Source organism: Neovison vison, chromosome 9 (assembly GCF_020171115.1).
Source record: "Neovison vison isolate M4711 chromosome 9, ASM_NN_V1, whole genome shotgun sequence".
Classification (NCBI taxonomy): Eukaryota; Metazoa; Chordata; class Mammalia; order Carnivora; family Mustelidae; genus Neogale; species Neogale vison.
Genome location: NC_058099.1, coordinates 22023609 through 22039069, shown reverse-complemented (window position 1 = coordinate 22039069; position 15461 = coordinate 22023609). Strand labels below are relative to the sequence as shown.

Here is a 15461-nt window from a genome sequence, read left to right as displayed (position 1 = left end):
GAGAAAGTACAAGATGATCTCATTCTCAAAGAATTTATAATCTCGTTTGGGATACAGTCTCACCTGCACGCCTCTACAAGCATGAGCACCCCACAGAATGAATCATGCACCTGTTTATGACCTGTTACCTTCTATCGCTTTTCCTGGGCCAAGTTCTTTAAAGGATTTAAAATAATGCAACACATTGTACCTCTCATGGAACTCATAATTTGGGAAGCCAAGATAAGGACATATGAGGAATTATGGATTGCTATATAAAATAGATGTAACTATGTTCCAATTAATTCTATAGACCACAAATATTAGGTCCCCGAATTTTCCTCTGAGACCCACTTTCCTCATGTGTAACAGGGGCTTTGCAAAGACCAAAATACAAATTATATGAGTGTCTTCTGTATGCTGCAGAACACATTACCAATCCAACATGTACTAAATTAAAATCTTCCCAAAGCATACCAAGGTAAGTTAAACAAGACACACTCAGAAAGTACAAACTCATATGGACAAAATGTTAAGTCAAAAGCCTTGACCTTGGTTTTTCTTTGTTCCTACTTAATTTTAACTGATTCTTAAATGCGAGGGAAAACCTGCATCAGGTTTATGGAACCAAGGAGCCATTTCTTGGTCTTGAGTGCCTTTATTTGTGGTTCACACATTTTACTTCATTTAAACAAGTGCGTTTTAAGCACTACTTAGCATTGTGCTTTGTGAGGTGGGGAGTATCAAGTAAGATTCCTTTTCTTGAACATTTCTTGAAATGTTCAAGAGATAAAATACAAACCAATTATAAACAATATTATACCACAACAAAATGCATTCTGGCTTCCCTGATGTCAATGCAAAGACACTGAGAGTATTCCATAAAATAAAATATAAGATCACTTTGTGAGGGTCTCTGGGTCTTAGGTAATGTGGGCAAAAGAGATCAGTGGTCTAGCTACAAACCTTTGGGAGTGATTTTTACTTTCTACTTTATTCGCTCCTGTATTCCTTGAAATATTTAAAAGTGTGTGTAATTTTTATCATCATAAAATTCAGGACACACACACACACAGCCGCTGGGGAAGCATCAACCCCAATTTGCAACTATTGTGATAAAGAAGTTTTAGAAGCTTGAGTATGAAAAAGTTAAAATGTATCTGAAGAATTGCAGAACAGATTAGTGTTCAGCCAGGATGGGGGTGAGGGAAAGGACTGTGGCTATCAAAGTGTAATAGGAGGGATCTTTGTGCTAAGAGAACTACTCTATACATTGTATCAATGTCAATAACCTGCTTGTACTTTAGGCTATGGTTTGGCAAGATACTGCCATTGGGGGAAACTGGGTGAAGGACAGAGGAATCTCTCCATATGATTCTTACAACTGCATATGAATCTACAATCATCTCCAAAGAAAAGTTTAATTTTCAAATGTTAGCAACATTATAATTGAATAAAATTGGAATCCAGGAGCCCATACTGGTATACATAGATGGAAGAGGACAAGACTTTCTTACAGTAGAAAGCTAACCAAAAATTAACAGGAAAAAAAAAGAATTAGAAAGTCATCACTTGGGACGCCTGGGTGGCTCAGTTGGTTGGACGACTGCCTTCGGCTCAGGGCGTGATCCTGGAGTCCCGGGATCGAGTCCCACATCAGGCTCCCAGCTCCATGGGGAGTCTGCTTCGCTCTCTGACCTTCTCCTCGCTCATTCTCTCTCTCACTGTCTCTCTCTCTCAAATAAATAAATAAAATCTTTAAAAAAAAAAAAAAAAAAAGAAAGTCATCACTTGGCAATCATCAGAGTAATGATTCATTCATCCAAGAAGTATCAATTGATGCTAAGACTAGACATCAAAATTCCATGATGAATAGAGTATTTCTTGCAAAATGCTATTATTACAAAGAAAAAAGCAAAAAGAGTGTTTTCTTTACAGTGAAGAAATCTGGCAGCCAATATCGTCATCAAGTAGTCAAAGCTGACATCACCAGGAAAGGAACAAATCAGCCTCGTGTGTTACTTGCTGGGATGCAGTGAGAAGAACCACAGCAGCACCTGTGTTTTATCTTATCAAAACAATATGAATCTAATCATAAAGATATACTAAATGCACCCAAATTCAGGGACATTCTACAAAATCACTGACCTATGATCTTGAAATGTCAAGATCAGGAAGGTCAAGGGAAGACTTCAGGATTGTCCAAGATCGAAGAAGACTCGAGAGATGTGGTAACTAAGTAACCAGTGATCCTAGACTGGAGTCTTTTGCTGCAAGGGATGTTTAGCTGAAAAACTGGTGAATGAAGCTTGAATGGGGCTGTGAATAAGATGGTAGTTTATCAGTGTTAATTGCCTGATTTTGATGATTGAATTCAGGTTGTGAAAGAGAACATTTGTAGGAATCACAGAGTATTCAAGGATAATGGGGCGTCACGTCGGCAACTTCCAAATGGTTCCAGAAAATGTTCTGTGAACTTGGCAAACTTTGAGATTGTTTCAAAATAAAAATTATGTTCTATATAAAAAACACAACTGATAATTTTTTCTGAAGTCTACAGCTCAAGAGATCGTGGTATGCCCAACTTCTTCCTCTTCTGATAAGCAATACACAAACGAGGAGGACAGCATGAGTGAAAATGGAATTCTCTAAATCAGGGGTTGGTACAGTTTTTCTGTAAAGGGTCAGATAGTAAATATTTTAGACTTTGAGGGATGATCTCTGTTGCAACTATTCAATTCCGCTATTGTAGTACAAAAACAGCCATAAACAATAAACTGGTGGGTGTGACTGTATTCCAATAGAACTATTGACACTGAAATTTCATATCATTTCCATGTGCTAGAAAATATTCCTCCCTCACACCCCAATCATTTAAGAATGTAAAGCTCATCCTAAGTTCACACAAAAACTATAGATTTGGCCAATGGGTCTTAATTTGCTGATCTCAGCTTTAGATTTTAAAATGGTCTTTACATGCCACATCGTTAAACAAATTAGTAAATAATTGGTAAACATAAGCATTATAAATTTATGAGAACTAGAGAATTTTATGTGAGCATTATCAAGGTACAGGTGAATGTTATAGAATGAACACAACCAGCTTTGGAAGATGGCGGACCCATTCGGCTCTTAGTTACACACATTTCTTCTGTCAGATCATGCCTGAATCCAAGCCCATCCCAACTCACATACAAATCCTATTCCCTCTGAGGGCTTGGGGTTTGGTGAAGCTCATTTGGTGCTAAATATAATTTGTTTTAAAAGATCTTGCATTGAAATGTTCTTACCTTGGTGTAACGAAGGGAACTGATAAAGACGTGTTTTTACAATTTAATCTAGCAAGAGTCACAAGCCAGGTTTAAGAAAAAGGACTAGAGAGGCACCTGGATGGCTCAGTCAGTTAAGCATCTGCCTTTGACTCAGTCATGGTCTCGGGGTCCTGCTCAGCGGGGAGTCTGCTTCTCTCTCTCTCTCTCCCCCCGGCTCATGCTCTGTCTCCCTCTCTCAAATAAAATCTTTAAAAAAGAAAAGAAAAAAGGCTTAAAAACATTATCACAAAATTATACTTCCAAAGTTGAGGGACTCAGAGTAAATTAGAAGGAAGACAGAGAGTGGAACCTAAAAGTTAATTGGGAAAGAAAATGGGAAAACCATGTATCAACTGAGGCTTTGAGTGTAGGCAATTATGGTTTCACTAATTTAAAAAAGAAAACATCTAAGAGGTGGCTAATTTGTGAAGAAGAGTTCTAAAATATCTGATTTCTAACAATCTTACATCCACCTAAATTTAAAGGTTCAGAATTCTCTTCCAAATAATCATTGAGACATTCATTTGAATAAACATTTTGTTATCTTTTCCAACATCTTAGCAATATACCAAAACAAATATGATTGGCATATAACTGGAAGATAGCTGTGACTTTTGTTATTAAAATTAGTAAGCATGAAGGGGCACCTGGGTGGTTCAGTCTATTAAGCACCCGACTCTCAGTTTCCCCTCAAGTCATGATCTCATGGGTCATGAGATTGACCCCCAACTGGGGCTCCGCACTCAGTAGGGAGACTGCTTGAGATTCTCTCCCCCTTTCTCCCCTAAAATAAATATATCTTTAAAGAAAGAAAAACAACCAATAAACATGAAGAGCACTGTCATTTTATAAACTCCTAGTGAGAGTTTTTCATCAGGTCAACCAGAAAGTTTTCATTAAATCACTTTTTCCAAAAGAAAGTCACGCTAATAATAAGACTTTTTCCTGATGTTGAAAAGCCGCTGTTCTGAGCTGGGGAAGCATATGGTGGCTTCACCTCAAGAGTACAGAAGCCCTGGTGGCAGGGAAATAAACGTTGTTCACAGAAGGCAGGCACCATGAAACCCAAGCTGGAAGACTCAGGGGTAAAAGAAACAGCACTGACCACGACCGCACACTGCCAAACACTGACTGAAAATGAATTTATTAAGGTCCAATTAGTATGTTTTTAATTTCAAATCATCCAGAATATATGCACATGAAAGTCCAAGTTCATTTCATCACTTCCAACATAATATGCTCTGTATTTTGTATAAAGAATGTGCAAACACCTTTCTGAGGACTGGTTCCCCCTGTTCTTCTCACGGTGGGCGCCTCACAAGTCTGCCCTCTGCTCAAATGCTGACCGTGCTGACTTCTTCCCTCCTAGACAAAGTGATTCTTCTGAACATCTTTCTCTTAAACGTACTCCCGACTTTCCCACACCTGCTTCATGACTGTGACTTTTACCAGTTACTTTTGCGAACAAACTGGTGCAATAACTAGTTCATCTGGACCATTCATTGAGCAGGTATCACCTACCACAGTGATTCCTAAAGAACAGTCAGTATCCAGTCCCATACCAATGCACTCAACCCATTTGCTACAGGAGGGTCCCAAGCCATTTACTACGAAGATCCTTTATTCACTTAGCATGTTTGATGTCTTCCTGTGACCTTCACTTCTACATATGGGCGTGGCCACCAAGAGCTGGACATTGGCTCCTCAAACGAAATTTGGCATTGCTAGACATATTCATTAGGGTGTCATGGTTATTTGTGACAACTGTTTCTAGTCCATCTTGTGATATAAAAAAGTCACTCTCAACTAAAGTGACCACTGCATTTCCTTTGTAAAAAGGCAATTTAACTGGCTTTCCTCTCAACTGCCACCCATGTGGCGCAAAGCAGGAAATCCCTTTTTATAAAAGATAAGAGCATAAAAAGACATTTCACATTTAAAAAAAAAATCCTTCATGGGAATATGTCCTAAGTAAATAATCAATTACACGGACAAAGTTGTATGTACACAAAATTTTTGCAACATTGTTTATAGTAGTGAAAATTAGAAATGACCTAAGGAGTCAACGGTGTGGGAACGGTTAAATAAATGGAGTTGCATCCATTAAATGGAATATTATATAGCCAGTAAAATTGTTTTTGTAAAATTTTTAATGCCGTAGGAAAATGTGGCAACTCTGCAGTGGAAGAAAAAAAAAACTGGTTATAAAATCGTTTACGTATGATCCCAATTATATAAAAAGTTATATAATATACATAGAGGCATACACGAGGGAAAAGCTGTTAATGGTGGTTACTTCTGGGTTGTGATATTACCAGTAATTATTTTTTTCTGTTTTACACATTTCTGTATTTTTCAAGTTTTCTACAATGACTATGTATTATTTTATAATACAGAAAAACACAGGCTATTAAAACATTCCTCTGATGTACTGATAATTAGAATGTACTTCGATATTATAAATATGTGGGAACAATATTACTGTGCTTCGACTTCTAGGACTTTTTTTTTAGAGTACATTTTCTTTTGGTAATAAACCTACATTCCCTGTTTTGCATGTGTTATGACACTTCGATAAGAAGGTAATATTAGAATTAGAGCATTGTTTCATAACCTAAACAAATACTGGCTTTGACATCTAGGTTCTTCTAGGTCCTAGAAGATTTAAAATCAATACTCTTTAATCTTTTTAAGTAAGGCATACTGCATACATACATTACATGCATGCTTTCTAAAAAATCATTCTAATTTACAGTTTCCCTACAGAAGGAAAAAAATGGAATTATAATAGTTCAAAAACCGCCTATAGTCTTATCCATCGCAAGCATGCTGGTAAGTATACATGTTTATTAAATGAAATGTGTCCTTCTGGAATAAAAAAAGGGAAGCCTGTATGTAGATGAAGTTGTGGATTCAATTAGTCAGAATTTATTCTGACTTGCACCAAACCACACCAAATCGTCGGAAGTCTAGTTAGTGTAGTCTAAATGGGCACTCCCGAGTCTGTTTATGAATTCCATTGCAAGATCTCCATTTTCTACTTTTCAAAAGGAACGGGGATCGGGATGACGGGTGTCCCGTAAGCTAATTTTCCGCATACCTCAAGTCTTGCTGGGTCTAGGAACGAATACTGCCATTGGTTAGTGTTTTAAGTACAAGAGTTTATTTTTCCTCACTCTCTCTCACACCCCACCTGGCCCTGGCCCTGGCCCTGGGGGAGGGGAAGCTGCTCATCCCTCCATCCGTGATGGCGGCTCCTCATCTTGGTTGCCTTTCTAAACCACAGAGTGGTCATTGCTGTGAACTCCAGCCAAGATGGTGTGGTTGAGGGAGGAAGCCGAGCGGTCAGAGCCTTCCGTGGGGCCACTGGTGCTGTCGCTGCGCTGGCAGCAGAGGATCTGTCTGAAGGTGGCGCTCATCTCCTTGTCGCGGTAGGAGTAGATGATGGGGTTCATGGCGGAGTTGAACTCGGCCAGCAGAAGGAAAAATTTCTCATAGGCCAGGACGTCACACTGTGGACAGCACACATCGAGAAGTAACAAAACCAATCCAGGAGTCCAACAGATGATAAAGGCACCTGTAAAGGGCAGGGATTGAGAAGATTTTTATTTTTCTTATTTATTATTTATTTTCTAATTAAAAAAAATTTTTAAGAGATTTTATTTATTTATTTTACAGAAAAAGAGAGTGCTCCTCGAGAAGATTTTTTAAAGGAAGAACAAATATTTTTATATATATATATATATATATATATATATATATATAATTACAAAGCAAAGCAACTTGGTTCACATATAAAAACACTGAGATCCTAGGCGGCTCAGCCATTAGGCATCTATCTTAGGCTCAGGTCGTGATCCCAGGATCCTGGGATCGAGTCCCACATCAGGGCTCCCTGCTCAGAGGGGAGCCTCTTTCTCCCTCTCCCTCTGCTCCCCCCAACTTGTGTTCCCTCTCTTGCCACCTCTCTGTCAAATAAATAAATAAAATCAGTAAGTAAATAAAATTAAAAGAAATACTGAGATTCAAAGCCACCAGACCATCATCTGAAAGGAAATGCTCTTTTGCTGGGGGAAAAAAAAAAATGAAGAAAATTTTAATGTTAAAATAATTTAATAGTATCTCATTGATCCAGATGAGATTTGGATCATTTTGAGTACTTATGATGCTCAAATTGAGTATTTATGAGACGATGATAATGATTACTTTAAGCAAAACTCTGAGTTCCCGAAGCAATTCAGACATGACGGACTGGATAGGAGATACACACCTCAACAGTTAGGACGGTAGGGTTTTGAGCAGTATGACACTGTTTTGGGACAAAAGGTAACTCTGTGACCAATGTCCTTTAATATTTAGGCAATTAGTATGTTTTTAATTTCAAATAATCCAGAATATATGCACATGAAAGTCCAAGTTCATTTCATCACTTCCAACATAACATGCTCTGTATTTTGTATAAAGAATGTGCAAACACCTTTCTGAGGACTGGTTCCTCAGAAAGTTCCTCAATGTCCTTTAATATTTAGTTTAAGGCATAATTTCTGAGTTCAAGTTGAATGGACTCAAATCCTTGCTTTGTTATTTAAAAAACTGTGTGAATTTGGACAATAATTTTCTTACCTCAGTTTTCGGATGTGGAAAATAGAAACGATCATACTTGCCTCATCAGGTTTGTTGTAAGGCATAAACAAGTGCTAAGAAAGTAATCGTTAAGCATATATTTTAGCAGTAACAACAATAATACTGTTATTATCTGTTCAGTATCATGGGCCCATTTGGAAATAGAAATTTCCAACAATAAGATGGATATTTATTTTTTATTCAGCAATCACTTAAAAGGTACTGTTCTGCACGCTTTAAAAATACTAATTCATTTCATCGGTATACCACCATATAAGAGAGAAACCATTACCCCATCATGTGATGATGGAGCTGAGAAAATCCTAGGTGATCTTCCTGCTTCCTGAACTTAATAAAATTAAGTGTTTACACCAAACTTCATGCTTTAGATGTTTTACTAATTTAGATCCACTTTTCTTCCCAGCTATTCTGAATTGTTAAGATTTTACTAGAACTGTCGAAAGAAGGGAAATATAGACTATATTCTTAATTTCAGCTGATTTTGTTCCTCAAATCACTAATCTGGCTCGCAGGGGAAATGGAAGTTGTGAAACAGCACCAAAACCAACTGCTGTGTTACCCTGGGATCTGCTGGGGTTCCTCAGCCAAGAGGACATGGGTCAACAGAACCAGTGGGCCCCATTTCAACCCATTACAGATCACCCTGCACGGGTCATCAGGCTCCATAGCGAGCAGACAGGGAACAGGGAGGACCCCCGAAATGCATCTGAATCTTCAGATGGAAAGGACAGTGGCCTACGGGATCCAGGCTGGGACTGGGGTCGTGGATCCCGACCAGCCTCAAGGAGTGAGTTTCGTAAAATGTAAACACAAGAGATTTAGTCTCCAAACAGCTCGGTTTTGAATGCAAGCTTTCTTTTTTGAACTGATTCAGCAGGGAAATGAAAATAAAGGAGAGAAGTACCCCCATAAAGCTCTTTGTTCGAAAACACAAATATGTCTTGGTTTTAAACTGCTGTTCACTTTGAAGACTGTCCAAGGTGCTTCATTTTCTAATAAATACAATACCTTAGACTTTCCTCAGAGAGGAAAAAAAAATATTTCAAGTATCAGGAGATAATAGCCAAGGAGCTATTTGAACTTCAAGTAAAAATGTTAATAAAGCCTACATTCCAAGTCCTTGAATTTCCTTGCTTGAAAATCACTCAGAAAGCTAAACATAAAGGGAAATCAAAGGAATGCCTCTTGGGTTTCAGAAATAATGCATTATTCATTGAGAAGCCAGGAAGGGAATTATTCTCAGGGTGGAAAATGCTTGGATGGAAAATGCATGGTCCCATTATTCCATCTACTTGGAAACTAAAAACATGCAGGCCCTTCATGAATGGGAGAGCATTCTTGTAAGTTTCCTTTCCCTTTCTTTTATCAAAGCTCGAATTGAGCTCAAATTCAGAACTTGATTAGATACCAGCAACATGCATCTCAACAGATTTATTTGAAATAAAATGATCTTTTTCTCCTCCCAGGCAGCAGAAGGGAACATCCTTATTCTCACAGACTTTAAGTGACAGAATTCAGATATGGTCCTTTGTTGCTTGTAACTTCTTCCAATTTTTAAGTTCAAAAGGAGCAAGATCTTTTCAATAAAAGCCAGAGTCTCAGAAACTAACCCATGGGTGTTACTTTCAGACCAGAAGGAAAAAAAAAAAGGCAAGGAGACTTGTTAGATTAGAGACAGGAAGTGGGAAACACCAGTCTGACACAGGAGCTAATACATGTGAACACTTCACTGAGGAACTCAGACTCATGTCCCTTCTTCACCAAAAGGAACTGTTTTTTAGTGCTGTGATCAGGCCCAACTACACAGTCCTAAGACTGTTTGGTTCTTCAAGACTCAAAGAGTAATTCGAGGGACTCATAGCAGAGGCCTCAGAAATCAACACCTGAATCCAATCATACAGTTTTCCCTTCTTCTCCCTTCTCTTCTCTTTCACTAAGGTGCCAAGGACCAAAATGACCAAAAGTGAAGATGGACCACTGAAGCAGAAAATCTCAAGGTGCTGAGGCTTCTAAACAATAGTCAGTGGGGCTCCTGGTTCACTCAGTCAGTAGACTGTGTGACTCTCGATCTTGGGGTGGTGAGTTCAAGCCCCATATTGGGTGTAGAGATTACTAAAAACTAAAATCTTTAAACAAATGAAATAAATGAGTGAGTGCATGTTATGGAATCAAGTTTGCTTAAATTAAGGATTTACCCCCAAGCTTCTAGAAACAAACACAAACTACACCCAGGCCCCCTTGGTAATAAGCAGTCAACCATAATTCCATTGGGTGATAGGACTTGAGAAGTACGTTATGGACCCTATCAACACCTAATCTGTAGAGACGCAAGGGCACACCAAGAGCAGGTTAATAAGAGTCCAAATGACTTCCATTTCCTCATCAGTGAAGTGGAAAGGTGATAGCTCCCTGCCTACTCCATAGGGTGTAGTGAGGATCACGCTAAGAAACAACGTGTGAAAGCTCTCTAGACACTGTGTATCTACATGACTATACTACCTACACACACTGTGGGCAGCATGAGCAATGCCTGGTATAGCAGAACCAGAGCAGATTTCTGCCAAGGGCAGAATGTGGAAGCATGTTTTGATCTGTAGACGATCTGGCAGCTCCAAGAAGAAACCACCTTAACTGTAAGAGACTCCAAGGCCTTGCAGTTGAGTAGAATGAGGTAAGAAGGGAGAGCGAGGGAACGCAAAGAAGCATGGGAACCCTAAATCATTCTGAAGGTTCTCATGGGTCAACTCAGTACCTATACCAAGATGGCACATAAAATGATGGAGCACTTGGTGGGGACACTGCTTTATGTAGCTTGTACATTTCCAGAACATTTCCGATGGATATATTCCCACAGATTAAGGCATAAAATACATTTTACATGAAATGTAAAAAGGAATCGTATGCAACAGTAGGAAAGTAAAAGGAAGCATAAATACTTTATGGTTATTTACTAAAAATTCAGAAGCAGAAATGGCAGAAGATAAGATGTTCAAGGTCATGGAGGCTTTGGGTGTCTGGTTGAGATATCCGAAATTTCTCCAGTGTGGCACACTAGTTCTCAGGACTAGTCACACAGTATAATAACTCATAAAACTTACAAGAAGAAAGAAGGATCTTCATCTATACTCCTCCATGAGATTTTAATGTCATTGGCCCTCCTAGTGGGTGTCTCACTGAACACGGAACACTATCATAGAGTAGGAGAAGAAAATAATCTGGATAAAAATAAAGACAAAAACATTGGATGTTTCCAAATTCCAGAGGAGAAATAATGAAAGCCTGAATCAGGGCAGTGGCACGGGGGGTGAGTATGAAAGGATAAGTAAACTATTTAGGAGACGGACTGCATGAAATGGGTAAGATAAAAAGAATCTAAGTGCGATGCTTTGATTTTCCACTGGGGTGAAGGAAGAACATTGCTACCTTTCACTGAAGGAGGAAAACACAGGAAGAAAGGTTAATGGGCATTTTATGAGGGGAGATGAGGAGAACAGAGAGGATGACCGTGAGTTTACCCATCCACAGTCTGAGGCACCTGCCAGGCTTCAAACGCAGAATTTTAAGGACATGATATGCTCATGGCAACTTGAGTTCTGGAAAACCATCTCCTAGCACGCTGAACAAGCGTGGTTACATTCTGCACTATTTGCCGATGTCACAAGTAACACGGGGAGAGAGCTATTCAAGAAAATATCCGTGGGTTAGAATAAAATAGCTGAAAGTTGCTCTTCTTAGAACAAGCTTCATTCCTTCCTTCTGCATCTGTCAAATCCATCCGTGAGGCCCCCGTGCCCACGAAGACAGAAGGAGCGGTGCTGGAATGCAGACGTGAAAAGCAGAGAGGAAGGAGGCTGTTTGGGAACAACGGGTCACAGCTGCAGATCAAGATCGTATTACCACACCTTCCTTCAAATCTACACAACCTCATCAGCTCAGTAATGCTTACCATCTGGTCTCACAATTAGAGTCTTTTTTTCTAGAGTGGCTTTTCCCTAACGAGTTAAACTCTGCTTACATATGGAACACCAGGACCAAAGTGAAAGAAAGTGTTTGACAGTGGAGAAGACTGCTAGGGAGGGACCCCAAGATTTCTGATGAAGAAAAACCAGAAAACAGTCTGGCTGGCAAATTTATGTTTTTATAAAAACAACAACAACAACAAAACCCCCAGACATCCCGCAGATCTAAAACGACTCAAGGTTAACTCAATTCCACACCAGCGGTGTGTTCAAGTCAACCTCTTCCTTGGCCTCAATCTTCTTGTTTCTCAAAAGGATCTAGGAAACGAGTCTAATCTCAGAGGCGGGTAGTGTTAGAGGCTGAACGGGAATTTAGGTGTTCAAATACATACACTCCTTCCATTGCCACTAAATTGTGTATCCCAGAATTCAGTCCAATTTCTGTAGTTGTTATGATTTCTGCTACTGAGGTACACATAAACAATTTGGCTAGCTCGGAAATCATCTAAACTATGTATCTTAAAAGGGGCTACATTATTAGATAATAGACCACGGGTTAAAAAGTTTATTCCTAGGTCGAACAGTCAAGGGATCATTGCAGTGGAGATGTAAATGACTTTCCGAAATTAAAATTTTTTTCTGTAAGAGTAACCTAGATTATTTATAAGATCCTTTTCTGAGAACACGGAGAAGATAAAAGTAATGCATTTGTACTTCTTCATGGTCATAGTAAATGCTTCTTCATACGTTTAAAGTTGCACGCTTTCATTCATCGTGTGATGTACTCTTATCGTTTCCTTCACCCCTGAGAGCAATGGTTATCCTTTAAGGAAGAACATTAGCTACATGCAGATCCTCGGGGTGCCTGGCTGGCTCAGTCGGGGGACCATGCAACTCGATCTCTGGGTTGTGAGTTTGAGCCCCACCAGGTATAGAGATTACATTACACTGAAAAAACAAAACAACAACAAAACCTTAAAAACAACAACAACATAGCGATTTCAAAGCAGAACAGAATACTCATTATGTTTTCTTTTCGATATTCCTGGATAAAAGCTTCAGCTAGTACTGTCTTTAGCAAGGCAATGCTGGCTTTCGGATACACAGGAGAATGCCACCCCGGCTTCGCGTCGGCATATGACGCTCTCTTTCACGTTGAACGCTGAGTACCATACACATACCTGCTCCATATCCTACAAGAGACGGTAAATCTCATCCTGCAACTGGACACTGGAAAGCACGTGCTGAAGTGGTTTGCAGGCCAGCATCCCCTCTCATAGAACACATCTGTACTCGACGACATAAACCACTTCTCCATGGCTACAACCCCAGCCGAGTAAGCAATGCCTTTTATCTGCCTGTTGTGACAGGCTCCTGACCAATTCCTCTTCCTCAATGCTTCTTCCCCAAAGCTTGCACAGAATGGCCAGAGCGATCTTTCATAAGCATAAATCAATTTGTATTACATCACGTGCTTGCTTAAAATCCTACAAAGGTTTTCCTCTTGAAATCCTTACTGTGATCTGGAACGCCCCATAGGACTGGTCCCTGCCAGTCTCTCCAACATCATCTCTTTCCACTCATCCCCTATTCACTAGATTCTAATCGCATGCACCAAGCTCGTTTCTGTCTCAGGACCTTTGCATTTGTGGTTCCTTCACCAAGGAACACTCCTTCTGGAGATCTTCACAACTACTTCCTTACCATTAAGCGTCACTTCCTCAAAAGCAATCCCTGTTATCCTAACTGAAGCTGCACACCCTCCCCACTACACTCTCCCATATTTTGTCATCTTCCTATCGCTTATCTTTACCCTAAATTCTCTTATTGATTTGACATATTTATTTTCTATCTTCCTTCGGTGAGAATGTCAGCTTTGTAAAGGGAGTTAACTGCGGTTTCTGTCATGTCTGGATCTCCAGCATCTAGAACAGTGACGGGCATACGGTGGACATTCAATATATCTGTCACACATCAGTCACATGTAACCCCCCAACAGACACATCAAAAACAAGGAAAATTGATGAGTAATAAAGTAACTGCATAAGGTTTAGAAAATAAACATTAGGGGCACCTGGGTGGCTCAGTGGGTTGAAGCTTCTGCCTTCAGCTCGGGTCATGATCTCAGGGTCCTGAGATCGAGCCCCGTATCGGGCTCTCTGCTCAGCAGGGAGTCTGCTTCCTCCTCTCTCTCTGCCTGCCTCTCTGCCTACCTGTGATCTCTGTCTGTCAAATAAATAAATAAATAAAAATCTTTTAAAAAAAAAAGAAACATTAACACCGACAGGACGCAAGGTCTTTAAATGGGTGCTACAATGCATTCCAAGGGGCATGAGGTGGACCCTAGAGGCAAAAGTCTCACCATATATGCCTTTGTTACTGTAACATAAGCAAATATTGCTAACAATCCTAGTGGACATCAGATTCTCTCATGAGTTCTGGAGAAACGTGTTGGGCTCAGTGATGAAGGGAGACACGGCATTACCCATGTTGCTGCTATAGGAATGGTTCCATAGAATCATGCCGTCCCATCAGATCCTGGATTCTGCAGTGTCACTAATGCACCAGACACACCTTTGTGCTAATCCCTCAGAATTCAAAGTTCCAAGTTGGGGCTCTGACAGGTGGTGGGCTCTGACCCACGTTCTGGCTCTCAGTGAGTGCAGAGAGAGAATGTATTCTGTGCCTTGGCATACAGTGTCTTACCTTTTTTTTTTTTAATAGAATATGAAGTACACTTCAAGGGATGTCTGGGTGGCTCAGTCGGTTAAGTGGCTGCCTTCGGCTCAGGTCATGATCCCAGGGTCCTGGGTTCTAGTCCCACATCTGGCTGTCTGCTCTGCGGGGAGCCTGCTTCCTCCTCTCTCTCTGCCTGCCTCTCTGCCTACTTGTGATCTCTCTCTCTCTCTCTCTCTCAAATAAATAAATAAATAAAATATTTTAAATTTAAAAAATAGGATATAAAGTACACTTCTAATTACTTATCGTCATAATCAGTATCCATGCATAATATTAAAGTGAATATTTGCAGCACTTTTCCAAGTGTCATGCCTATATTGGTGTATTTTTTTCATATACTTATGTCTTGATAATTTATAATAGTTTGCTTACCTCAAGGAAGACTCATAATTTATGAGAGGATAAGGATAATTCTCATTAATTATATTTTTCTTCCCAGCATATTTATCAGCTGTTTTCCTTTCAGTGACTGATGTCTAAACAATGGTATGAAGCTAATTCCTTCAATTATTACATCTTTTTTTCCCCTATAGAAAATTTGGAAAATGCAGGAAATTACAAACAGGAAATTTTAAAAATAACTTAGAACCCTGCAGTCTAGAGATACTTCAGTATATGATCTTGCATTTTCAAAATATTGCTTTTTTTTTTATTCTAAATGTGTGCCTTTTTTCTGATTGCATATGAAATTAACATGGAATGACTGTTGATTAGTGATGTGGAAGGGAAGTAGATCTTTTATCTTGAGGACCATTATTTTGTTATCTAATTAGTGTTTTCATGTAGTGGATGTACCTAGCACGGTCAATACAACATCCACTGGAACTGG

General features: G+C 39.5%; 1 protein-coding gene across 3 annotated transcripts in view; it reads right to left on the bottom strand.

The window, feature by feature from the left end:
* Positions 1 to 4415: 4415 nt before the first annotated feature.
* The window catches only part of LPAR1 (lysophosphatidic acid receptor 1), a 133154-nt gene continuing 122108 nt past the window's right edge, over positions 4416 to 15461 (bottom strand). For all 3 annotated transcript variants that reach the window (XM_044265150.1, XM_044265151.1, XM_044265149.1), the window contains one exon: positions 4416 to 6867. In XM_044265150.1, the coding sequence (XP_044121085.1) occupies positions 6566 to 6867 (302 nt within the window). In that variant the 3' untranslated portion in view covers positions 4416 to 6565. The remainder of the gene's footprint in view (positions 6868 to 15461) is intronic.